At 41.6% G+C, this 26,615-nt stretch overlaps 1 protein-coding gene and 1 long non-coding RNA gene across 3 annotated transcripts; one reads left to right on the plus strand and one right to left on the minus strand.

Moving 5' to 3' along the window:
• Positions 1–1,837: 1,837 nt before the first annotated feature.
• ppm1db (protein phosphatase, Mg2+/Mn2+ dependent, 1Db) lies at positions 1,838–11,427 on the minus strand. 2 transcript variants are annotated; one of them, XM_042093150.1, is made up of 6 exons: positions 10,700–11,427; positions 8,942–9,170; positions 8,450–8,574; positions 7,119–7,300; positions 6,512–6,736; positions 1,838–4,698 (listed from the first exon to the last, which is right to left on the minus strand). In XM_042093150.1, the coding sequence occupies exons 1-6, from the start codon at positions 11,253–11,255 to the stop codon at positions 4,291–4,293; spliced, it is 1,725 nt and encodes a 574-aa protein (XP_041949084.1). In that variant the 5' UTR covers positions 11,256–11,427; the 3' UTR covers positions 1,838–4,290. The 2 variants fall into 2 exon arrangements, with proteins under 2 accessions (XP_041949084.1, XP_041949083.1); XM_042093149.1 differs by having other exon boundaries at positions 1,838–4,701; positions 10,700–11,426.
• Positions 10,038–22,265, plus strand: LOC121709621. The gene is made up of 3 exons (XR_006031995.1): positions 10,038–10,129; positions 20,420–20,529; positions 21,734–22,265. It is a non-coding gene; the product is annotated as an uncharacterized LOC121709621 (long non-coding RNA).
• Positions 22,266–26,615: the final 4,350 nt, after the last annotated feature.

Genomic DNA, 26,615 nt, shown 5'->3' on the forward strand with positions numbered 1-26,615 from the left:
AACAGGGCTAGTCTGTATAGCTATTTTGTTGGTGGCAAGTAGGCTTGCTCCCTCTGGATATCCCTGTCTGCGTGTATTAGAGAATAAGGAGGTACAGTTTCGATAGGCCATCAGCTTAATTTGTTTTTTTCCTTTATAATTTTTTATTTACAAAATCACTGTGGGTGCCATAAACCTCACACAGAAAATGGGGGAAGCTATTGTCTTGTTGGGTCCATGTATTCCAATGCATTTAGGAGCCAGAGAAGAAGTAGCTTTCCAGTCAGACACCTCTTGAGAGAGTTGGACCGTGTCTCTCACTCTCACACCACCTCATTGCAGGACATTCTTGACCACGGCTGCCGGCCGAGCCTTTATCTCCCCATCAGCCCCCAGACCTCTCAGCGAGGCCGGTCATCTTGTACTGTGGTCGGAGATGTGAATGTAGACACTCAAACAGGAGCAAGACACTCTTAGGAGACATAGAAACAGGGTTAGGGAGTGTGTGGGTGGGTGGATGGGGGGGGGGGGGCTGTCAATGTAACGCCATTACGGAAGGTGTTGGCTTAGCGGTTGTCAGGAACACTTCATATTCACTCATGTCCAGAGTATGCAGCTCTCAACACGCACATGCTGTTAAATACACAAAAAGGCCTCGAAGGGCAAAACTGCTGCTGCTGATGCATTCGACTTTCCAGCCTGGAAGAGAGCTGTTGTGGCAGTGTGAGTTTTTTTGTGAAACCAAACACAAAAGTTGCTTGTAATGTCTGGACAATCTGTTCTAAAGCACAAACACTGCATATTGAGTTCACAACAGGGAACATTACTCAATGGTTGAACTTTCTAGGGAGGTCTAAGTGGTCTAGTCACAATGCCACCGCATTGTGAAATTGCTGGCTAGAACAGTACTGCCACCTAGTGAAAAGGAATAGTTTTTCCCCCTTATTACTTAGGCACTACGAAACTAGTCAGTAAAATCAAAGCTACAGGCATAAATAAATAAAATCTAATCAACAATTACACACTTAATTACACAGTACATGTGCCTTTGCCTTGTATGCAGGGCATAGCAGTTTTCAATAAAGTTTAGTCAAATATGGTTATGGAATTTAGCAGACACTTGTCCAAAGTGACATACAAAATAAAGCAATACAATATCCAAACATCTATAGTAAACAATTTTAAAAACGTTGTAAGACTACATTAAGGAAAATAGCAATAATAAAAATGTCAATGCAACATTCAATAATGAAATATGTAGTACTGTAAACACACTTAATACAAATAGAGTCCCTAAGAATGTTCCAACACAACATGGCCAATCACGGTCACTCTGATTTCATCAAAACCTGTTGTGCTAAAACTATAGAACGTTTGCGTAGAATTCTAGGAGCCAGCAAAAGAATTCACTCCTCAACAAGTTAACAGTATCGGGATTCTGACTCCCATTCTGCCTGTCCACATATCCTCTTCTCCTCCCCGACCTCCTCCTCTTTCATCTTTACCTCCTCCACCCCTGTATGATACTTTGTTCAACATTGGCCTCTATTGCAATCCAAACCAAATGTTTACCAGTAGTCCATTCATAGAGCTCAAGCTATGATTTGAAAGTGAACTCATCATTAAATCTCAATACTTTGAGTTTTGCTAGAGTTGTTAAGTTGTTTTATCATTATTCTTTTTTTTTTTTTTAAATCTAGTAATACGTCTAAATAACCCTAAATGAATTTCAAGGACTACTTATTTCTGGGGGAGAAAATCAAGGTAGCAAATGTCTTCAGTTTAGTTTCAGCAAGCGCAACATATTTTTTTGTCGTTACAGTACATATTGCAGTTACACAATCCAGACAAGCAGATCTTACTGAAAACATGTTTATTCTATACACTGATGTCCAGTCACATTCAAAGTGAAGCTGTTCAACATCAAGACTGTGCACACATGTAAATGACCACAGTAAACATGTAGCCAGACTGACATCAGATCACAATTGTGCCTATTGTTCAGGCCACCACTTTGACATCAAAATACATGTCCAGATAAAAACAAAAATAATAATAAAAAATATACCCTTAACAAATAATGTTCGACATGCAGAATCCTGATATAGCTATAAAGTAAATCTGCTTACTGTACTGACAGCCGGGAGATGCATCATTAGCCATACAAGGAAGGTGGTTTCCCCGGAAAGGATCACTGCTGTATTTAAATAAAATCCCTTTCAACCAATTATCACGGAAATATAAAATCAAAGTTAAAAATTAAAAAAAAAAAAAAAGATCTAGTCGTCCAGAATCTGTTACAGCTCCAAACATCATGTCCAACAGTCAATAATACATATTTAGAAAAAAGCTGTATTTACAGCACAAGTGATGTTAATATTGCCCATGAGAAGAAAAAAAAAAAAAACAGTGCAATTTGACCGGCACCACACAATATAGATGCATGAAGCCTGAAAGGCTCTCTCATACACACACGCAGACACACCCTGGTGTGAAAATGTACCCAATTGCAAGGTCAAACTAAGTCCAACTTTCTTTTTACATTGCATTTTTGACGACATAACACACAGTTAAATTATTTTCATGAACATTTCAAGAAATGAATATGCTTGAAATCATAGCACCCAAAACGCATCAAAAGGACCAGCCTACAAAATTAATGTAATACTTAATGGAGAGTATATCTGATAAACTTGATTATTGGGTTAGCTGCACAGACCATTCCTTGACCAAAGGCAGTGGTCCAACTATATTCTACAAAACAGCCAAAGAACACTTACAGGGGATCTATTGGAAGAGCAAATATTTTTTTCCACAGAATCTTTCAACAACCTCAGAATGGACAAGCATGTCCCTCTGGTACTGAGCAAAAACCTGACATCAGTCAAGTTTATTTCTGATGTTTTTGTCGATGATGACTACCGTATTAAAGATCAGGAGACATGCCTATTGAAACATCAAGAGGTGCAGACATACAAATATGACGAAACTTTGGATGTTATTTACTATGCCATAAGCTGCGAGAAGTTTAATGTGAGAACATTTCCACCATGGAGATCAGGTAAATGATGTCTCTTTTGACTTTTATATATCACATATAAAAATATATCGTACAACTCAGTTTATAATTGGTAATTCTATTCAAAATATTCATAAATCCTTTAGAACTTTTAGATTTACAACTGGCTTGAACAAATTTTTGCGGGTAGTGTTTTTCATTACCAGGAGTTATGTCAATATATAAAGAAAGAAAGAAAGAAAGAAAGAAAAAGCTTATATGCTGACATGAAATCATACATTCTTAATTCTTCCTTCCACACACACACACACTCAAAAAACAAAAAACATCTCACAATAACCTCCAAAATGTTGTAGTCTGCCTTATATGATACTGTGACACATGAACACTGCTGGACAGAATGGATTATTTCCCATGAGTTATCAAAATGAGGAGCATTACTCTTAGGTTTTAGTGCATGAATACTTGTTACATGGTCCTACATATGGTCATTTATGCCCTGAGCAGGAGCACACAAAATGACTCACGTATACAGGCTATTTTTAGAATACTCTTACAGTACTTCCATTGAGAGCTGAAGTTGTGTTTGTCTGTTTATCAATCACCATTAAATACCTACATAACATTTCCTCATATTTACATCACTGCAGTTAGAATTTGTTGTGTGTCTGTATCCATAAATGGGTTTTTAAAAACTACATATGAAGTAAAACTGGGCATAAAAATGAGGGTTTTGTTTATTTCCAATTAGATGTTAAAAGCATGTGCTATGTGAATGCATTTTCATACTCATTCAACAAAAATCCACCGAGAATATCAGCAAAAAATTGCAAGCAAAATATAAAAACACAAGTTAACAAATACATTTAAAAAAAACATAGGCATCATGACACAGGCACTCATGATAATTCACGTTAATTTAGCTGGGGGCTGTGCTTTTTAAAGTATATTTAAAATGTTTGGCTGTCATAGTTATCAGTTCAAATGAATCACCAGCAAGGGACAGCCAATTATGAACAAGAGCACAGAGGTCATGTAAAAGTATTCTGAAAGTAGCAACATTTTAAAAGGTAACCACAATGTAATGTCCATAAAATGTTTACAACAACATTGCTTGTTCAACCTTACCTGTGATCATAACATTTTCTCAAGAATGGATATAGAGAGGCAAGTCTCTGAATTGCGTATATGTACATGTCTGTGTGTGTGAGCAAAACAGACAGAAAGAGAGAGAGAGAGAGAGAGAGCGCAAGAGAGAGAAAAGAGAGAAGGGAAGATCCACTTGCTGGCGCTCAGCACACACACAGAGCTGCTTTCCGATGCTGCTGCTGCAGGATGGGTGAGACGTTGGGTGCTCGTTTCTGGGCCCTGCCACCGCCGCCACCACGCTTCAGAGGTGTCCGCTCGCCGTTGCGGCGGTGGTAAGGGTGGTGTAGGGAGCGCTGGATGCCCCTGCGGGCCCGCTTGACCACAGGGCCTGAAAGGGACGGAGCAGCAGCAACAGGGGGCCCCGGGGTCCGTTCCTGTTCCCCTTCGTCTAACCAGCCGGTCAGGGCCGTGCTCGAGAGGCCAGAGTCCTCAGGGTCTGATCCGGCCAGGGAGTCTGACAGGTCACAGAGGCTAACCCCTGTTAGGCCATTCGCTCGCTCTAAGGGGGGCGGCGAGTCGCCTGATGGGAACACGATGACCGGATCAGGTGTCTGCTAAGGAAAGAGCGAGAGGAGACGGAATGAAGGTTTTAGCTAATTACACTGTTAAACAGAGGTAGCGTGATGTTAGTAATCTGATGGTCAGCTGTTCAGCTAACCAGCTGACAACACCATCCTTGGTTGGACACAGTTTTCACAGTCACTGTTATACACTGACAGTTCATTAACATATCTGATATCATTTTAAAATTAAGCGTATTATACTTGATGTGAAACTAATGTCATAATACTTTATTGAAAAAAAAAAAAAAAACACTTGCAACTAATTTCTGAATATAGGCTCACATGACAAAATTGTTTTCCAAGATACAGGTGGTGGGGCAATTGACCCACTGGCTCATTTCACACCTAATCCATTCTTTACAAACGTATATGGACATTTTTGATGTGGTTAGAATTGGGTTTAAGACTGCTATCTGAAACGTTAAAGCTTTGCAATTCACACATCACCCCCACACAGGGTCTCAGCCTTTACAACATACTCATATAACTGAGATCTTTGTGTCTGATGCAAGATAAAACTACTTGAATAGATAAATATACATAACACTGCAATGGCGGGGAGTCCTTCGTACTTCCATTTCCAATGAGTGCTCCACCACTTTACTGAGGTAGACAGGGTGGCAAACAGGGCTTGGCAAATGTTACACTTTCCATAAATGGCATTATGGCTTAAAGGGCCATAAATCCTTAGCCAGCAGGTGCCATGGGCTAACAAGAAAGTCTATACAACTAACTGAAACATGTTTATAGGTGACATTATTTACATGTCTGAAGCATTAACAATGAGATTTACTGTAGACAAAACCAACAAATCACAACAGAGTCCAATCACATCATATCTACATATCTTGCGTACAGAAGAATAGGACATCATTTCTAAATAAGAAGTGTTATGTCTACTGCACTTAACACTAGTTGTCATCTTCAAAATAGCCACAGTGCCAGAGGTAAACTAGGGCAAGATCAAAGTGCCTTTTTCACAAAAGCCAAAACACATTTCACATGAAAGGATTAAGCACAAACACACACACACACACTTGGCCCACTATCTTCCAAGCCAACCAGGGATATCTCCAGGAAGAGTAAACAAACAAGATGTGCAGCTTCAACCAAAGACTAAAGACAGAGGGAATGAGTCACCCACTATGTCTGGCAAAGGAGTGAGGGAGGGAAGGAGGGAGTGAGGGAGGGAAGGAGGGAGGGAGAGAGACTGTGATTGGTCTAGCAAGAGAACAAGTATACATGTTCATATGACTTAATTGTCAGACAATCAGTTATTATATGGTCAGTCACCAGTTTATGCAAATATTTTAATCCTAGGTTAATTTAAATAACCATCCAACCATTCACAACCCTAGTTATTAACATTATTAATAGCTAGATTTACAGTTATGCACCACCTTATGTGCCTCCAATGTGGCCATGCCTCAACTGAACTTAGTAACCCATAAACACTGCACACAGCACAATGTTAAACATTGTAAAACAATCATGAGTGCAAACCAGGCAGGGGTTTAGCCGCATCATCCGCAAGCCTACTGGAGCACAGCAGCTTAAGTCTGGCCATGCCTCTGATCCCAAACACACAAATCAGCGCTTAAATTCTCTTTCAGCAGGGTTAGGAACAGCGACCCATACCTACTCTGAGTTGATCAGTCAGACAAAAGCAGCCATTTTTTTTCTAATCACCTCAACATTTCTCCTGTGTGTGAGAAACCACAAAGCAAAGCAAAGTTCACTGTACAGCAGACTCCGGCCATAGGGAAACCCAACCTGAGCGTTGTGGCGTGGGGTTACAAACCTTGATCAGTGGCGTGTCGGCGCGAGAGTCGGCCGGTGGGTCGTGCTGGGGACCCTCGGCCAGGTTGAGGATGACCTCGTCGCGATGCATGGGCAGCTGCGGCTTGCCCGGCTCGGGCAGGGCGATGACGATGACACTGGTGTTGTCGGCGCGGAGCATGCGCTGGCGCCACCGCAGGAGAGCGTGGCAGCCTAACCTCCGGGCACAGGACATGCCAAAAGGAGCCTGTGAGGTGGAGGGGGTCAGAGGGAGTTGGAGTCAACACTTGTGGTGGAAAAATTGCACGTACCACATGCCCTAAATACAGACTTCTGGAAGTGTGAGAAGGCTGCAAGCATTCTTAATACACTTAAAAACTCCCCCTGTAGTTATGCCAGTTGCTGCTATATCAGTAACTAAAGTGTAATTACAGAGCATTTGAAGCAAAATCAGAAAGTCAATGTAGATCATGCATTAGTGAATGAATGAGCAAAAACCCATCAAGGCCCATTGAGCACTAGCTAAGCTTCAGCTGGAGTTCTTCAATCCTAACGTAGCAGCTAATCTACCATCCTGAATATCGCCCTTGGAGGAGCCCACGTCATGCGCTGCTGCCACTGGTACTCACCGCCGCCTCGTCGTGGCTCTGCAGCACTGTGACTGCTTCCTGAGGGGGCACCATGTTCCACAGGCCGTCGCTGCCCACGATGATGTAGCGGTGCCGCCTGAGGTCCAGCGTCACCACACTGGTGTCTGGCTCTGGACTCACCACAAACTCTCCGCTGTAGAAGTCGTAACTCCACAGATCACCTGCGCACATGTTGGTCCCAAGCAGATCAGTTATGTGTCATTCAAAAAAGAACACACAAAGAACTGACATCCATAGTGACAACAGCATACACATTGTTAAGTATACATTTCAGATAAAACTTCTTTCAAAAATGAGGACATTTATGAATGTGACTTCCTTAGCCTTATGCTGTCTTACGCGCGCAATTTTATTCATGCTGCTAGGCAGCCTGGATTCTATGGACTTCGTTTTCACCTCAACGAAGGAACCAAACACAGAACAGAGGGAGGGCAGCAAGACGATGACGACACACCGAAGCCGTTATACGTACAGACGCATTTGATAGACATTCGTAGCGCCCAATAAACGGCTCTGGGCATTCGTAAACCACGTTTCAAATACGAGAAAATGAATGTCTAGTTCCCAGACCCCATCTCAATGAGATGAGGTCTGACGTTAGCCAGGCTAAGGCTACGTTTATACGGTGACGATGAAAAGAGAAGACGCATAAGTGGCGTCTCGTCTTCATTTTTTTATTCGCGTTTAGACGAGCATTCTCAGGGGGAAATCTTTGTTTATATGAAGATGCAAGAGTATGTGATATTCGATTGGATATGCATTCCAGACCGCTGGGTGGTGGTGTGATAGAACCCCGGTACGTCACGCGCAGACATTCTAATTTGACAGTTTAGCCAGAGAGGTAATCCAGGATCTTTGGTTTAGCCGTTTAGACGGAGACGCAACCTGGGTCGTCTTCAAAACTCTACACTCTGGAAGGAGTCTTCAGATTTTTGCGTCTTCACGGGGTCGCCGTGTAAACGAAAGGCACTTATGATAAAATATTTTGTCGTCTTCCTTCGCAATCGTTCTCGTATAAACGGCCCCTAAATGTGACTACAAAATCCACAAAGTAATAATGTAGTTGTGAATAAATGTCAAAACATGCCAAGACAGGTCTTATGTCAAAACTTTTCTGCTGACTCATAAAGGCCAACGCCCACTGGTAACAACATCCGCGTCTATTTTTGCCGTTGATGCGCAGCAGGTTTTGCTCCGTCAAAAGAAATCGAGTTCTAAACTGAGGCGTCACCTGACACAGTGGGCCTTGGCCTTAAGAGCATCCCAGGTTGCTGCACAGAACAGTTTTCCAGACTGACACTTTAACTCACCAAGTGCTCGAGCAACAGCAAGGAACGGGATCTGGTCTATGACAGTGCTCCTTCTCACGGGTCCATTGTGAGTCAGCCTGGGCCTCTTCCACACCACACGGTTCACCCCCGACTTCTTCACCACACTACAGAAGGAAATCCAATGCAGATGTTAGCATCCTACAGACATACTACTAGGCTATTCTAAGTAACCCAACAGTGTAGACAGAAAATCACATGCAAAGGCAAAGGACATGGGTGAGGTATTTCTGTAAGCATACAACATTGGAACAGGTCGCCTCATTGCTTTAGGCTATAGCTCATGTCACCATTCAGTCGATTCAAAGTTGAGCTGCATGAAAACAACTAGTAATTACAGCTAATTGCATCTGATAACATTCCCAACTTGTTAAATCTTGTAAAAGTCTCAACCAACCACAGTCCACAACACAATAAAACATTGGACCCTACTACTTGTTACTCTGATGTGTGGGTATATCCTTTCACTCTCACCTGCCACCAAGGCCTTCGATTCGTTGCCTCTCTTTGGGGAGCTCTGGCTTGTGGTCTTGTGTGACCTCCACAGCTTTGATGACCTTGTCTGTGGGATCTTCCCTGACCCCGAGCACAACAGATGAATCTCCCACATGCGCCACATACATGCGGTCTCCACGGATCACTACAACACTGGCCGTTGTGCCTGAGGTGCTTGGAAGACCAGTAATGGTCTTTGGCCATTCAGCTGCATAGGTGAGTGAGTATGTGAGGAGTGGGTAGAGGAAATAAAATGAAACACATGGAAACAGAGATGAGTGCCTAAGTTCTAGAAGCATTTTCATCCAATCAGTGTGAACTGTATCCTCATTCTCACACACACACACACACAAATTCACTTTTTAAACAAAATGTTTCACTTACATATGCATAGTTCATGAACATGTGTGAACAACGTGCTGGTATTCTATATCTCTGTAAGAATAATCCATTAAACATACACTACCAGTGGTTCCCACAGAATTAAATTATATTTGTGGTGGTAGGTTTGCAGAATTAACTTGAATGCAACAGTTTTTAACAAATTAGCACAGCGTGTATGATGCTAACCAGATTTAAGCACAATTTAGTACAACCTGGAAAATCATTGTGTGGTGATCAATGTTGATATTGTGGTTGGCCGCCACAAATAAGTCAATGTATGGGAAACACTGACTACCGTTCAAAAGTTTGGAGTCATTTAGAAATGTCCTTGTTTTCATCATTAATGTTATATATGACTGTTGTAGAAAGAAATGGCTGATCTTTAATGCAATATCTACATTTGTATACAGATGCCCATTATCAGCAACCATTCATCCAATGTTCCAAAGGCACATTCTGTTTACTAATCTGACATAATTTTAAAAGGTTGAGAAAACATTGGAGAACCCTTTTGCAGTTATGTAAGCACATAATGTAATCTGAAAACTGCTGCCCTGATTTAAAAAAAAAAAACAATGCAACTGATCTCAGCTGGTATTATGTCTATAATGGAGTGGAATGAAAGTGACCCCAAACTTTTGAACGGCAGTGTAGTAGCTGCTACACACACAGATAACTTGTTCACTAGTCAATCAGTTTCGTTTGAGCTGCCCGGGAAGTTTGAAAACCAACGAGAACATGTCGCAACCAAAAAAGGGGTAGTCAGAGGTGTGAACTGGACTGGTGAGCGTCAAATCTGGGCATTATTTACCATAACATAGTGACATAGATTAACCCGTAAAACACTCCACTTACGTATACGATGATAAAATGAGCTATAGCTAGCTACATTGCTATATTAAGCTAACGTCACTAGCATCACAGAGCTAGTATTATCTCTAGCTTATGAAATGCGCAGCACTTTGAGCATGCTCAGTCTCTGCTAAAACCGCTTGTTTTCCCTCCAACTCACAACCTCCAGAACATTAAAGGGGTGAGATTTTCGACAAAGATTACAGCACAATAACGTTCATCATCATGTAAGACTACCTAGCGATACAGTAATCATTCCACTTTATCATCTCAACAACGAATCGCCCAAAGTAACTAGGCTACTAGCTAGGTTAGCTAACTTAATACAATTGGTTTACAGTTACAAAACGGTAAGCAGCGGCATTAGCTTTCAATTAACATTAGCTTGATGCTAACAACATCCATCAGGTGAATACTCCTTAAATAGGCTTATTTTCTAAAGATTTAAAGAACATATGTATAGCTTTTTACTATGATATTGCTGCTAATAGTGGTACTTACGGAGCTTTTTCCACATTGCATGATGGCAGGCTATGAAACCCTTTCGAATAGCAACACATACATCCCTGTAGTCTTTGGACCAAAATCCCCGTTGCTTTTTTATAAAGTCCCATAGGTGATCCCGAGCGAAATGTGCTGCCTCCCGACCTCCATGACCGTCGAAAACGGCAAAAAATGCCACAGACCTCCGCGACTCCGATGCAGATTCTGCCTTTGGTTGCGATAACCGTATAGACGTTTCCTCTGCACAGTTAACGTTAATGTCTACACTGGCATTATCTACCTGTTCCTCTGTGGTTATTTTCTGAGTCCACACAACATTGACTGGTGAAGTTGCTGTTTCGGAGAGAGAATCTGATGCATGAGAGGAGGGCTGCTCAGCAAGCTGATCTTCAGGATGGTAGTCCGCCTTTGAGTCCCCATGTCCGACCGAGCCAAGCTCGTCCTCGCTCGGCTCGTACTCCAACACCACCTCGGTAACATCCTCCATGTATTTTCTTCCTCCTTGCTCGGAGAAAACACTTACTCGCAACGATAAGTCGCTATGCATGGCCATGGAATTAACGGATCCAATAAGTTAATGTCAGATTTATTAAATACAATGATCGTATCCGACTTGGCCGCAATTTCGGCAGCAAAAACATTGATATTTCAGAGCCCGTCTTTTGTTTATGTCTACTCTCGCAGTGGTAACATAGATATCTTCTAAATGAATATTCGGCACCGGAGTCTCAAGCCGGAAGTATACTGCCCCTAGTGGTTTGCATGGCTCTTCTTCTTCTTCTTCTTCTTCTTCTATAATGTTTAGTGGCAGTTTGCATACTTCGTGCACTACCGCCATCTTCCGGGCTGAGGTGTGATCCAACGGGATGCTATTTATATCCAGTTTTTAATTTAAATGAAAAAAAAAAACTAAATTCTATTTGCTAGTTGGGTCTCTTTTATGAAAGCTATAACAGCCTTAGCTGTGGACTGCGTGCTAGATATACTTAGTAGGTTTTCCATGGTTAGATCTTTTTTAACCACTCCCTTCATGTTTTCTCTTTCTCTGTTATAATATGTGCAGTCTATGAGTATGTGTTTAACACTTTCTATTGCGCCACAGTGTGCACATACCCCCGTTTGATGTTTGCCTATAATATGTAATCCACGGTTTAAACTTGTGTGTCCCATCCTCATTCTGGTAAGCCATGTCTCCTCCTGCCTTTTCAGTCCACTGATCTTACTAGATGTTACATCTTTGTGTATGTTGTATAAATGTCTGCCTTTTCCCTCCTTATCCCATCTCTCCTGACACATTCTGTTGATTTTGTCCTTTATAATACTCTTAATTTCTGACTTGCTTAAAGTGACTTCCAATTCAACCAGTTCTGATTTAATTGCGAGTCTGCCTTTTCGTTTCCCTCCACTCCCCTGTGTGCAGGAACCCATACCAATTCTACTCTTATTCTCTGTTGGGATATTTTAAAAATGCGATGAATCTCATCTATTAAGTCCTGTCTACATGTAGACTTGCCACTCTCAATGGATGTTAGTGATGACATTGAGTCTGAGCAAATTACCACTTTATTAGGTTTTGCTTCTTCCACCCACTGTAGAGCCAGAATTATTGCTAGTATTTCTGCAGTAAAAATGGGCAGTTGGTCTGGTGTCCTTTTTTTAATATTAACATTGTATCTCGGAATGTGGACTGCAGCCCCTGTTTTCCCTGCCTGATCTTTTGATGCATCTGTAAAAATTTGAACTGTGTCATCATACATTATATCCATATATTGCTGAACATTTTGGTATACCCCTGATTTAATTATATTCTTAGCCTCCAAATCTATCCTGGGAGAACAAAACACCCAGGGTGGAATTGTCGGTATGCTAACTGCTTTACTACATGCAATGCTGTCAATTCCCATTTCCTTTGCCTGTCTGTTCCCATGCCACCCAAAACTGCATGATGGGCGCCCATACTCCCAACACTCTAACAGCACCTGCTTTGTGGGATGTGTTACTTCATGACCCTTTTGATTTGTCCAGTAAGACATTGATAACTTTAACCGCCTGAGGTCTAAAGGCATTTCCCCTACTTCCACTTGTAGAGATGGGATTGGTGTTGTCCTAAATGCACCACAACATATTCGAAGTGCCTTGGCCTGTATCCTATCTAGTTCCTGCATTGAAGTTTTAGTTGTTGAGCTATATACTATGCTTCCGTAATCAAAAACAGAGTGAACCAGTGCAGTATAAATCCTTTTCAGGGACAGGCCTGACGCTCCCCAGCTAAATCCCGCTAAACACTTTAGTATATTTATTCCTTTTTTACACTTATCAATCACTTTCTGAATATGTATTTTAAAATTTAGCTTAACGTCAAACCATACCCCCAAATATCTTATATTATCAACTAGCTTAAGTAGTTGCCCATATAGTTTTAGATCTAGAGTAGGGTTCGCTCTTTTTTTGGAAAAACATATAAACTGTGTTTTTTCAATAGATAAATGAAAGCCCCACTCATGTGACCACTTCTCGACCTTAACAATATCTGATTACATTTTAACCTTCAAGTTGTCAGTATTCCTACCTCTCACCCATATTGCCCCATCATCAGCATATAATGCTCTACCCATCCTCTGGTCTATTCCATTAAAAATGTCATTAATCATTATATTAAAAAGCAATGGACTACATACACTTCCTTGTGGAGTACCATTTTCTATTGGATAAATGTTTGAGAATTCCATCCCTACTCTTACCTCTATTGTTCTGTTATTCAGAAAATCCTGAACCCAATTAAACATCCTGCCACCTATGCCCATCTTATTTAACTTGATTAAAACCCCTTCCTTCCACAACATGTCATATGCTTTTTCAATGTCAAACAGTACAGTCAACACAGATTCTTTACTTACTTGAGCTTTCCTGATTTCATTTTCTAAACAAATAATGGGGTCCATTGTAGTGCGCCCATTACGAAATCCACTCTGGTAAGGGGAAAGCAGTCCTCTCTTTTCAATTACGTATCTTAGTCTTGTAGTAATCATTTTCTCCATAACTTTACATAAATTGGATGTAAGAGCTATTGGTCTATAACTCTTAACCTCTGTTTTATCCTTGCCTGGCTTACCTATCGGGACTACTACAGAATGTTTCCACATTCTAGGCAACTTCCCTTGTTCCCATACCTTATTATACAATTTTAAAACAACACTCTTAGCCTCATCAGATAGCTGCTCAATCATTTTGTAGCACACATCATCTTTCCCTGGTGAAGTATTCTTAGCACCTATTAACCCTTAAAGGTGTAGGTTTTTGAACGTTCTAAGTTCCGCAACAATTGAAGGTTCTAAAATTCTATGTTGAATTCAATGAACCCAGATATTCTTTAGAACGTTCATTTCTCAACATTCCCTTAAGGGTTAAAGCTCTTTTCAGTTCAAATAATGAGACATTTGTATCAATTGCACAGTCACTTGTGCCTTTCCTCCCCAATATGTCTCTATTTTCCTCAATTGCCTTTGCTCTCCACACTACCTCTTCACCTGTTTCTGATTCTGATTCTGTGAGCTGTGTACCTTAGCAAAGGCCCTAGCCAGTACCTCCGCCTTTTCTGCATTAGTTACCGCCTCCATATCATTCCCCCTTATTACTATTTCTATTTTGATACATACATGTTCTATATTTCAGTCTTGCACTTTAATTTAATGTTTATTGTCTATGGCTATGTCTATAGTATGTCTATGTCTGTATTTAAAGTATGTCTATGTCTGCATGGGAAAGTAAGAAACGAAATTTCAATTCTTTGTATGACCAGTGCATGTAAAGAAATTGACAATAAAAGCCGACTTGACTTGACTTGACTTGACTGGTAATGAGAAGTCCCTTCTAATGCCTCCCATTTTCTTTATCATTCCCCATACCTCACTAACCTTGGTTTCTGACCCAATATTGCTGCAAAAATCTCTCCAGTATTTCCTTTTGGCCTCACGAATCACTCTCTTGGCTTGGGCCTGTGCCTTTTTATATTCAATTAAATTATTGAAAGTGTGATTTGATTTAATGACTTTAAATGCCTTATTCCTTGCCTTGACAGCTTCTTTGCACCTCTCTGACCACCATGGAACCATTTTATTTTTCCTCATCCCAGTAGACTTACCTATAGTCTCCTCTGCTGATTCATACAATATGCCAGTGATTGTAGAATTGAACTCTTCAACATCATCACTTGGATGTGACATGATTCCCAATAACTTCCCACTCGCTACCATACTATAAAGTCCCCAGTTGGCCTCTTTCAATTTCCATCTAGGGAACCAATTACCTTCTAAATGTACACTTTGGTCTCTCATCTTTATCCAAATAGGATAATGATCACTTCCCAAACTATTATCACTAAAAACCTCCCATTGGCTTCTCCCTGCTATTTGTTCTGACACTATAGTCAGATCAATAGCTGACTCCGTTCCTCTACCTACATCAAATCTTGTACCCCTCCCATCATTCAAACATACTAGATGGTGCTCATCCATATACTCCTCAATGATACTCCCATTTTCGTCTGTTCTCGTACTGCCCCAAAGTGAGCTGTGCGCATTGAAGTCTCCACATATTATTACTTTACCATTTCCCCTTTCCCATATACCTTCTAGCATAACCTTTGTTAGCTTTTGACAGGGGTTGTAAAGATTAACTACTTTAATTTTAGTTCTATTAACCCACACTTCAATGATGACCACTTCAGTCTATATATCAGTATTTATAGCCCTAAAATTAATACCCTGTTGGATGAATGCCACTCCACCCCCTGTTACTTGACTTCTGTCTTTGCGCACAGCCGTGTACCCATGGATTATAAAATCAAGAGTAGGTTTTAACCAAGTTTCCTGAACACAGATAATGTTTGGTTTGATGGATTGTTCTTCAATAAAATATTTTAACTCTTGTCCATTAGCAATTAAACTCCTGGCGTTCCATTGCAAAATTGACATTCCCATCAGTACCCACCACCACCACATGATGACTGACTTTCTGCTACCTCTGTTCTAAGTACTTCATTGATAGACTCAGGTGTTAATCCCTCTTCACCTAGGTATTTCTCTGCTGCTTTTAAGATTATCTTAATTCTCGCTGTTCTGCTGTCTGTTTGTGCTGCGCAGTTAATGACTTCTACCATAAATGCAACAAATGTCTTCTTTTCCACAATCATTGTGTTATCACTTATTCTACAACATTTATGAACAACGTTTTGGGCCGATGTTTGGTTTACAGATATGCCTACTATGCCTGCCCTTGGGGCTACAACGTTCCTAGTTTTAACATCAACTTTTTTGATTGCTTCAGCATATGTGATCTTCTCTTTCATTCTCACATTTTGAACTTGAACCGCTTTTTTATGTGCTTCACATCACTTATACGCTGCACTGTGCCCTCCCCCACAATTACAACATTGAATTTTGGTCCCTTCAGTACATTTACCATATTCATGGTCCCCCCCCACACTTAGCACATCAGGCCTTAGCCCTACACGCTACAGCAATATGCCCAAAACGTTGACATTTAAAACATCTTGTCGGTGGGGGAATGTATGGTCTCACTGCATAGCTAACATACCCAATTCTAACCCGCTCAGGTAGTTTGTCCTCATCCAGGGCCAACATGACAGACATACTCGGTTCTTTAACTCCTCCTCTGGTGTATGGCAATCGTTTAACCTTATTAACCCGGACTCCTCTTATGTTTACTCTAATTTCCTCTTCGGTCACATCAGTCGATACTCCAGATATAACACCCATGACTCTCCCTCTCTCTTCCCATATTTGCGGCTTCACAGCCTTCCCCAGCAATGTTTTACACATCATTAAACCTTGCTGTTGATCTCTATCTTTGCAAATTAGCAAGTTTCCATCTCTTAGTTTTAACTGTACATACCTCACCTACTAGCCTGTACACAGCTTCGCTAACCTTTTAAAGGATTCAATGCACACAGGGTTTGAAATCGAACTATAACTTTAATGTCACCTTTTTTACTCTCGTCTCCTCTGTTTTCAATGGTTTTACTTTTCTTGCTCCCTTGTCTCACCTCCTGCCATTCTCCATCATTTGAATTCGTACCATTAGAAATGTTTGGCTCTTCAACACCTTCCAACTCCTCTAGATCATTCTCACATTCACTCCCTGTGTTCACCTCACTTCCTATCCATCCCGGATCACCCCTCAGCCCTCCTGGCCACGGTTCCGTCTCTCGCACCGGATCCGGCGCGTGCTTCTCCATCGCCATTTCCAAATTCGTTTGCATGGCTCTCCACTACCCTAGTAGACTTATCCTCCAAGTCTACTGGTCATCAGTTTCTGTCGACTGTCGATTAGCAAATCATGTAAACTCTATATTTAATTTAGAATAGTGCAAAGACATAATATTGTTTAAACAGAAAAAATGATAGGCCTATTTGTTTTTGGAAAATATTACCAGTATGTTAATTTTTCAGTTGATTCCCATCTTCACATAGTTTACTTAATGCAGTTTTGTAACTATAAGTTTCCCACAATTATTGGCACCCCTGGTAAAGTTGACTAACAGAAGGTATTAACAATGATCTTTTGGTGATTTATCGTAATCTCAGAATGTAAACAATGAGGGAAAATCCAACCTTGAAGGGAAGCACATTTATATTATCTAAACCCATGTGCTTAAAAACTGCCACCATCAGACAACGAAATGTGTCTAACCAGAAGTAAAAAAAAGTCTGAAAAGTGCAATGTGATATACACAGTATAGACAGGTGGTACATAAACAGTATAACTTATGTGCATTGTAGACAATAATGTAATGTAAAACAGGTTTTTAGGCCGAGTACTTGCATATACAAGGAATTTGGTCTCTGCATTTATCCCATCCATGAATTAGAGAACACACAGTGAGGTGAAGCACACACTAACCCGGAGCAGTGAGCTGCCTTGCTACAGCAGCACTCAGAGATGGGAGAGCAGTGCTCAACCACTTCCCCCACCCACATTTTTCCTACGGGTCGGGGATCGAACCGGCACACCTTCGGTTACAAGCCCGAAGCCCTGACCAGTAGGCCACGGCTGTATACAATTAAGAAGGTGGAATAGTTTGCAGTAATATAAATGAAATATAAATATGTGCACCGTATTAGCAGTAACCTTGTAAGAGCAGAATAGATATGGATATGCAGTATGAATAATGTATGAACAACATGTACAGATATGTGCAGTGTAGTAGCAGTACATACTCGCCCCTCTGGATGATGTGGTTGCAGGGCGCGACTCCAAGGATGTCATTCAGTGGTCTGATGAGCCGTGCCTTCAACTATGCTCAGAAGGCCTTATCCTTGAATCATGCAGTGGCGGTCCTAGCTTGTGTGATGCCCTGGGCAACCACCCCCCTCAGCAAAATATGTTGAAGCACTTTGGACCTAACATAATTCTTCTCAGAAGTCTTCTCATATGAGCTTTTTCTGGTTTGGCTGAAAATTGTGAAAAAATGGAAGAATAATCCCATGAATGCTCTGTATGTTCATATAAAACAGCATCTTCTGAACAATATCACCATAGTTTTTGATATATATATATATTTTTATAATTTACCTATCTTTGACACATTGGACCAAAAAAAGGCCATGTCATGTCAACCACCCACATGCTGATTCGGCATGTAGCTATCCTGCCATCTGATTTGGCAAGCCACAATGCACCAGAATGTGACAGCCCTGTGCCAGACTGCTGTTGACACTGTTGTGTGTCCAGTTACTGCCAATGACATCATGTATGGTTCCCAGAAGCTGCCTTTTACTAACAGGTCGGCATGGCTGGCTATTCCTTTAGGTTTCTTCCTTAGTAAGGGAGTTTTTCCTTGCCCCTGTTGCTCTTGGGTGCTCCTTGTTGGTGCCCCCCCCAGTAACTATATGCATGTGACAATAAACTTCCTTGTATCCTTGTATTCAGTAACGTTGAGTGCTCTGATTTCAGACGGACCTGTGCTCATCTCCATCAGGGCACAGGGTCTTCCAAAAAACTGACCAATGTTTGCGATGTGAAACACTACTTGCACGTCACCACCCTGTCTAAAGACGGCCTGTTGGTTGTCCGTCGACACACCCCTCTTGCTACCTCAACTGACTGCATCGCGGTACCCAGGTCCAGAGGCGTATCAAGCTTTTTAAAAGTGTGGGGGTTGTGGGATAGGGAAGTGGAAACAACCTGGCTAAATTCCCTGCAGAGATGTTATAGTTCTCAGATCTAGAACTCAAATGTGTCTTGATGCCGCCGTTTGTAAGATCAAAATAAGATGTTCTAAATGGAATGCGATCGTATTTAAGATATTAAGATCTCCAGTAGATGTAGAACTAAGACACACATTGAATAGAATGCTAGTAGAAAGTTTTCTGGAGTCTGATCCGAGACCAACTCCAAATGTACTGCCCGTGTAACAGCACAGGTAAATAAAGCAATGTATGTCTTTCTCAGTTGACCATTAGACTTGACATACAATCCAGAGTTTTGAATATATTGTAGTCTTAGTGGGGAGAGCAAGGACTAGCAGTGGAAGTTGAGACTGTGGCTGCGAATAATCAGGCCAAGAGGGAGGATGTATATGAGAAAGAGGAGGGGCCCAAGTACAGAACCCTGCGGGATAATCTGCTTAACAAGCTGCCTTCCCCTTAGAATCCAATACCTCTCCCTCAACTGCACTAGAGTATCCCTCACCCCAGCATGCATTGCCTCCTCATGACAATGTTGAACCAGCAACTCAGGGTATCGGTGCGCCTTGGGTAGCACCCAAACTGAACTCAGACCCAAACTCCCTGTAAGACAAAACAGCAACGCCTGCGAAGTCCGGCCCTCCAGGCCACCAGGCTACATGCACCCGCTCCAGATACGGTGGTGGTGAGGTCACAGATCCGCACTGAGCTGGCAGGAAATAGAAATACCCTCAACAGGAGCGGTGGAGGAGGAAAACTGCAGTTACGAGGCACGCTAGACAGGGAGCCATCTCAACGAGGGGGGAGCAAGAATTAAAAGCACAGTCGCCCTCACTGGTACTTCCAGATCTTTGTTTGGGCAGCGGCTGCTAATCAGGGGGATTGGCAAGTAATTAGGCTGATAGTGACGTGACAGGCACGGAAAGTTCAGTGTGAGCGATCCAACCCCACTACATGAACAAAGTGAGAAACAAAGTGAAACCTTTGACGATGGCAATCCAGTATGAAAAATAATTATTTTGTCATATTTAAATCGAATAGGCCTAATGTTTCTGGTTTTTCACTGAGAAGCACCTACAGCTGTGTTTCAAGAGTCTTCGCTCTGTCTATTGATAGCAATTATTTTAGGGTTTCAAAACTACTTTTAGTTAGCCATGTGACCCCTCTTGGCATTAAACAAAGGCACCCTCCCCTCCCCCAATGAAATGCTAATGTAGAAGAACTAAAACTAGAAGATGGAGAACTGAAGGAGAGAGAGAGAGGTTGATCCAGCAGAGGCCATGGCCTCTGTGACATGGCCTACATAGACCATAGACCATTTTTTTACCCTCTCTGCTTGTAACAGAATAAACCTGATTCCTGAGTGTTCCTAAAGTTAATATTAAGTAATTATTCACCACAATTAAACTATCAATTCAGCATTTTCCCTCTTTAATTCTCTTTTTCTGTCATATAGATCAGTTCCAACAGATATGTCAGGGTGAGATTGTAACTGATATTCTTCTTGTAGGCCTACATCCATGATCTCCTGAGTCTGGGCAGCGGACTCTCTTCTAACAGACCTCTGGTATCTCACTAATCTGTCTACATGTGACTGTGGCTGCTTCTGAAATTTCAGAGGTGGGTTTCAGGGGTAAACTGTGTTTACTTGCATTTAGCCTCCACTACATTCCTGATTGGAGCATAATCAGGACTCAGATAAATGAATTAATGCCGTAGTAGTGTTTTTAAGACCATCTATATCAAACTTCTCTAACTGCCTAATAAGCGACTGTTTATTGAAACACATCTATTAATAACTCTATAACAACGTTTATGAACACTAACGTCATGAAAATCTACCGTTTTTTGAAAGCTAAATGTTGGCAAGTATGGCCTACCGTCATGTGTTTAGTGAAACTGACAGCGTTTTTCATTTGATTACAAATATGAGGACTGACTGGCTTTTCTGTGTAGCCTGTGCAGTAACCCATCCCTGCTGACAAGTAATACGCATGAAAATTCCATAAAAGGGTCTTATAAGCCACTTTCCCACCAAGTAGTTACAAGAACGTAGTTATAGGAACAGTCCACTTCTAAACAGTTCTATCTACTCTCCGCCAAAACCGGTTTTCCATTTGCATTCGCACTGGCCAAGTGGCCATGGGAACTGGTTGCCCATTCAATTTCAAATTGCCCATTCAACTTGGGTTGACAGTGGGCGTGACCAAAGATTCTAGAACAGAGCTTGTGAATCTCTAGAATCTTTGGGCGTGACTTATAAGTTGGACCAATCAATGTAGACCTAGGTCACTAATATAAGGGTCTTTGACCCGTTTGTCTTTGTGGGCATCACAAACGAGTCAGGAAGAACATGGACACCACCAGGGCAGCAGCTGTCATAGTGCTGGATACTTGCCTAGAACACAAGTGCAAGTTTGTAGCTCATCTAAATAAGCTACGGGATGAGGACACGGAAGAAAATAGAAAATGCAAACGGTATGCCCACATTTCGATGTTTACCGTTGTGATGCCTAAGTGTTGCTCTGCACTTCTATACTCTTCTATGTAACGCATTTCTTGTAAGAACTTTAAAAGAAATGCATTTTAGAAGCTTAAGGTAACGTTTAGTGAATGTAACCTGTTTAAGGCATCTACATGCGAATGCAATGGACACACATCTTATTTTTTTTTTGGTTTATGGGGAATTCCAGTTAAGGATAGATCCGTTGCCTTGTGATGTAAAGCAATAGAAACACAAAACTGATGGTTGCTTATATGAATGAAGTGTTGTTATCTATATTAATACACAGTTTTCCTCTCATTTTCCTTCTCCCTCACATAGGATTCTGGATGTGGCTGTGGCTGTGCTGCGGTCCAGACATCAGATCATCCTCAAATTACCCTTGGCCAAGCTTTTGTCTTTTGGCCTACAGGCTATGAGAAGAGGATGTCTGCCACCAGCTTCCAACTCACATGTGGCCTTGAGGGGGTCATTGGAGCGATTGATGGCTGCCACATCAGGATTAAGCAGCCACCGGCCAGAGGAGGGGCCTACAGTACATGAACAGGAAGTCCTACTACTCTGTCCTCCTCCAGGGGATTGTTGATGCTGAAGGCCGCTTCATCAGCGTATTCACTGGAATGCCTGGCACAGTGCATGATGCCAGAATGCTGCGGTCCTCTTCATTTTTCCAAGAATGGCAGAAGATGGGGGAGTACCGTCTCCTGGGGGATAGTGCTTACATTGGTCAGGATTTCCCCTTCATCATCAGCCCCCGGCAAGTCATACAGTAGACTAGGCTAAATCAAAGACTCTACCAAGTTAAATGAAAGATGTTTCTACATACTTTCCTTTTTCTGACTTATATTACGTATATGACATATATTGCTGACACCTGTGTTTTGCAATAAAAGTGTGTAACCTTAACATTAATGTTTCTTTAAACCAGTTTATTTAATGGGAGAAATGGAAAGGATTGGCTAGTACAGTAATCACATTGTAGAACCAGATACATTAAGTGAATGTGTGTCTGAAAATGTCACATTCCAGACTCAAAATGGGCCATTCCAAACATTTGCACTTGTAATTGCTTAGAGGCATATGCACTTAAGTCCGTGTGTGCATATGAAAATGTCACATTCCAGACTCAATGGGCCATTCCAAACATTTGCACTTGTAATTGCTTAGAGGCATATGCACTTAAGTCCGTGTGTGCATATGAAAAGGTCACATTCCAGACTCAATGGGCCAAATACAGTTATTCACATTTGCATTCATATTCCAGCTTCATCACACTTACCATACAGTGTTTTCAGAGGTGGGGGAGGACAGCCTAGTAACACTATACCACTTATAAAACTTGGGTGATATTCAAACACACTCAGGCTTGGATGAGTTAAAATATATATGTTTATTTTTGAAGCAGAATTTAGCAAGAAATAAGACAGTCTTCTTTAAAGGTTAATTAGCTTATATAGTAAATAGGCCTAGTCAAATAGGTTAAATAGTCAAACAGAAAGGAGACAAAGTTTACAGAATTTACCAATATAACACACCATAAAAATGTGTACAAGACAAAAAGTTATTAAGATAATAAAACTAGGAAGTGCAAATTGTGTGTCTTCTGTTGTATAAAAGCTTTTAGAGTGCAAATAAAAGAGTGCAAAACAAAAGGTTCATTTAACTTACAAAAATAGACAGTTGAAATAGTAAATAGTCAAATAGAAAGAAAGTTTTGTTTTCCAACAAAAGTAGGCTACGCCGCAAATCATTTGCACTGCCCGAGTTGGAAAGTGTGAAATCACCCAGCTGTCTCGCGACATTTCACCAAGACACGCCCCCTTTTGGTCGTATATAAACCGTCCCACTCGGAGCTCCTGAAAGTACACCGAGGAGAACGAGCAGAACCATAGGACTCCAGAAACAAAGATGGCTGTGCCCGTAATTGATGGTCAGTTGAGACGCATTTTCTTTGTACTTGTCCTACGTTGGTCGTTTTAATGTCGATTTTAAATGCTCTTACAAACCTGATTACATTGCTGCTTAAATCTGGTCAACAATTTATGTATTGCACGGTCTTGCTGTGCGTGCAATACAATGTAAAGTTTTGTTTTCGAAACTGGTTTGCTAAAGAGGCTAATGTAGCTAACAATAACAATGACATGCCTGCTACTGCCCCTCCTGGCTCGATAAAAATGTGAGAGCACTTGTTGAAATTGAAATCGGCGAAAATAGCAAAATATTATTGAAATGTAAGGCTTGCAATAACGGAGTTACTTGAAATGTTAGTGTTTCTGTAAAAAAACAACATATTTGTTTTATTATTCACATTGACCTGACACAGTACCTGGGAGGAGCATGCAGGAGGTGTTTTTCTCTGCAGTGGGGGGTGGTTTTTAGCTGCTGATGTCTTGAAGGCCTCTCCACAGTGCTGCCGAGTGGTTGATTTTCTCTCCAAAATGGCAGCCTCGGTACAATCTTCTTATTTGTTGTTTTTGTTTATTTTTCTAGAAACTAGCCATGCAAACCGGATTATTTTCAGCAGAGAGGAACTGTTTTCTATCAAGCAACAAAAGCCAGAAACAATTTCACCTAAGTTCATCAATCCAGAAAGTTTCCTGGAACTTTGTGGGATAAGGAAACGCAGACGGGGGAAACGTGCTGGTGCGCTTGTGAGACTTCGCCAGCGAGGATTTGGGCGAGATGCCTCTTCCAGCAATGCACTTGGCAAACGTTCAGTCCCTACCCAACAAAATAGATGAGCTGCTTCTTCTGAACAAGAAGAACAGGGACTTTGCTCGCTCTGCTGCCCTCTGCTTCACCGAAACCTGGCTCAGTGAACTCATTCCTGACAATAGACTACATCTACCCGGGTTCGGTTTACATCGTGCAGATCGGCATAAAGACTTATCCCGGAAGACGAAAGGAGGTGGAATCTGCTTCTACATAAACAAAGATTGGTGTACAGATGTCACAGTTCTCAGTAAACACTGCAGCCCAAACTTGGAATCACTTTTTCTGGACTGTAGGCCGTTCCGTTCATCGCCGGAGTTCTCTTCATTCATTCTGGTCGGTATATACATTCCACCCCAAGCCGACGTGAGTGATGCATGACAAACTCTCACCGATCAGGTGAACTTTTCAAAACACAAATATCCAGAGTCATTGCTCATTATTATGGGAGATTTTAACGGACTACCACAAACTACCGAAGTTCACACAGCACATTAACTGTCCCACCAGAGACAGTAACACATCTGATCATTGCTACACAGTTCTTAAAGGGGCATACCACTCTGTTCCCCGCAAGGCTCTTGGTGGCTCTGATCATTGGTTGATTCATCTCATCCCCACTTACAAACAAAAATTTAAACCTGAAAGCCTGCAATCAGAACAGTGAAGAAATGAACAAATGAAGCAAAAAAGGAGCTGCAAGACTGTTTTACCTGTACAGACTGGAGTGTTTTTGAAGAAGCCACAGGTGACCTGGACAAACTTACTGACACTGTCACATCCTACATTAGTTTTTGTGAAGGAGTGTGTGTGCTAACAAAGACTTGGCCAAGGAGGAGGCCCACAGCAATGGAGTCAGGGATCTGTACAAAACACACTGACCAAGGATATCAGAGTAGCTAAAAGGAGCTACTCTGAAAAGTAGACTCTGAAAACTCAATTTTTCCAAGAATGGCAGAAGATGGGGGAATACCGTCTCCTGGGGGATAGTGCTTACATTGGTCAGGCTTTCCCCTTCATCATCAGCCCCCGGCATGACAGTGGGGCTCTCACAGATGCAGACCTTCACTACAACACCGACATCAGTCGGGGTGGAGTCATCGTAGAGCAGGCATTTGGGAGGATGAAGTGCAAGTGGAGGCGTATGAGAGACTTACAGAACACATGCTCCGTCACTGTGGTGAAAATCATCTTGGCTGCATGTTACCTTCACAACTTTGCCCAAGTTGCCTCGATAGGATGTGATGAGCACCCAGATGGATGTCCAAGAGAGGAAGATGCCAACGAGTAGGAAGTGGTGTTCCAGCAAATTTTTGGCAAAACCAAAGATGCTTATACCTACTTCCCATTTTCTGACTTATATTACGTACATGAGAATTTATATTGCTGACACTATTCCTGTGTTTTGTAATAAAATGTTTAACCTTAAAATTAATGTTTCTTTATTTATAAACCAGTTTATTTAATGGGAGGGGGTGTGGAAATGATTGGGTTGTACAGTAATTGTAGATCCAGAGAACCAGATACAAATATTTAAGTGAATGTGTGTCTGAATGTCACATTCCAGACTCAAAATGGGCTATTCCAAACCTTTGCACTTGTAAATGCTTAGATGCAATTGGGGCAGTCGTGGCCTACTGGTTAGGGCTTTAGACTTGTTGCCGGTTCGAACCCCGACCAGTAGGAATGGCTGAAGTGCCCCTATATATATATGTATATGTATAGTTTTTGTCCGATAAACATGAGTAACACCACTAGAAACCTTGGATCTTCTAGTTTTCAAATATATATGTTTTAAAATAAAAATGTATCGATTGCGCTTTGTAAAGAGAATGAATAAAACGTTTACGTTTTTCAGTAGTTTAGCCAACAACAGGCTGATACTGACACACCCCTCAGCTATTCAGATGGTAAGTGCCCAGGCAATCAATGCCGTCATTGGGCCATTGTCTGGGAGCATGAGGTGAAAACACTCCCCATGTCACCAGTATACTGTAAACAAAGACACATGCACAGGAATGTTTACATTAGAATTCACTGATAGCCTGAGGAAGTATGGCCAGCGAACGGAGGAAGATTACGCCCGCTGAAGCCTCTCTGCGGATCCAAGAAGAACTGGCCTTAGAGAGTGAGTCAGAAGACGCAAGGTCAGATGTTTCCAGCGATGACGATGGTGATGAATTACACTTTGAGCTTCGTGTATATCCCGTGGAGGACATTTCTAATGAATAAGTAGCATAATACCTCTTTTACCATTTGTTGTGTAAGGCATTCTATCATCCCCGCAGGAACCTTTCAGTGAACGAACGCATGGTGGCTTCCAGATGTCATACTATGAGACAGTACATGAAGGACAAATCAACTATGTGGGGGTTCAAGTTGTTTGTGCTTGCAGACTCCAGCAATGGGTACACCTCTGACTTTTCTGTATACCAGGCCAAAGTTTGGTGCATGTGGAACATACAGGGAATCCTGGAGGGATTGCCCACGG

This window comes from Alosa sapidissima, chromosome 5, assembly GCF_018492685.1.
Source record: "Alosa sapidissima isolate fAloSap1 chromosome 5, fAloSap1.pri, whole genome shotgun sequence".
NCBI lineage: Eukaryota > Metazoa > Chordata > Actinopteri > Clupeiformes > Clupeidae > Alosa > Alosa sapidissima.

What these genes read in the sequence shown, in the direction of transcription:
- ppm1db (XM_042093149.1), bottom strand. Translation starts at nt 11,255, where the DNA reads ATGGCCATGCATAGCGACTTATCGTTGCGAGTAAGTGTTTTCTCCGAG. An exon ending in TGCAATGTGGAAAAAGCTCC is followed by an intron (nt 9,171 to 10,699) that starts GTAAGTACCACT and finishes TCACCTATGCAG; the next exon opens with CTGAATGGCCAAAGACCATT. An exon ending in TGCTGTTGCTCGAGCACTTG is followed by an intron (nt 7,301 to 8,449) that starts GTGAGTTAAAGT and finishes ACATGTGCGCAG; the next exon opens with GTGATCTGTGGAGTTACGAC.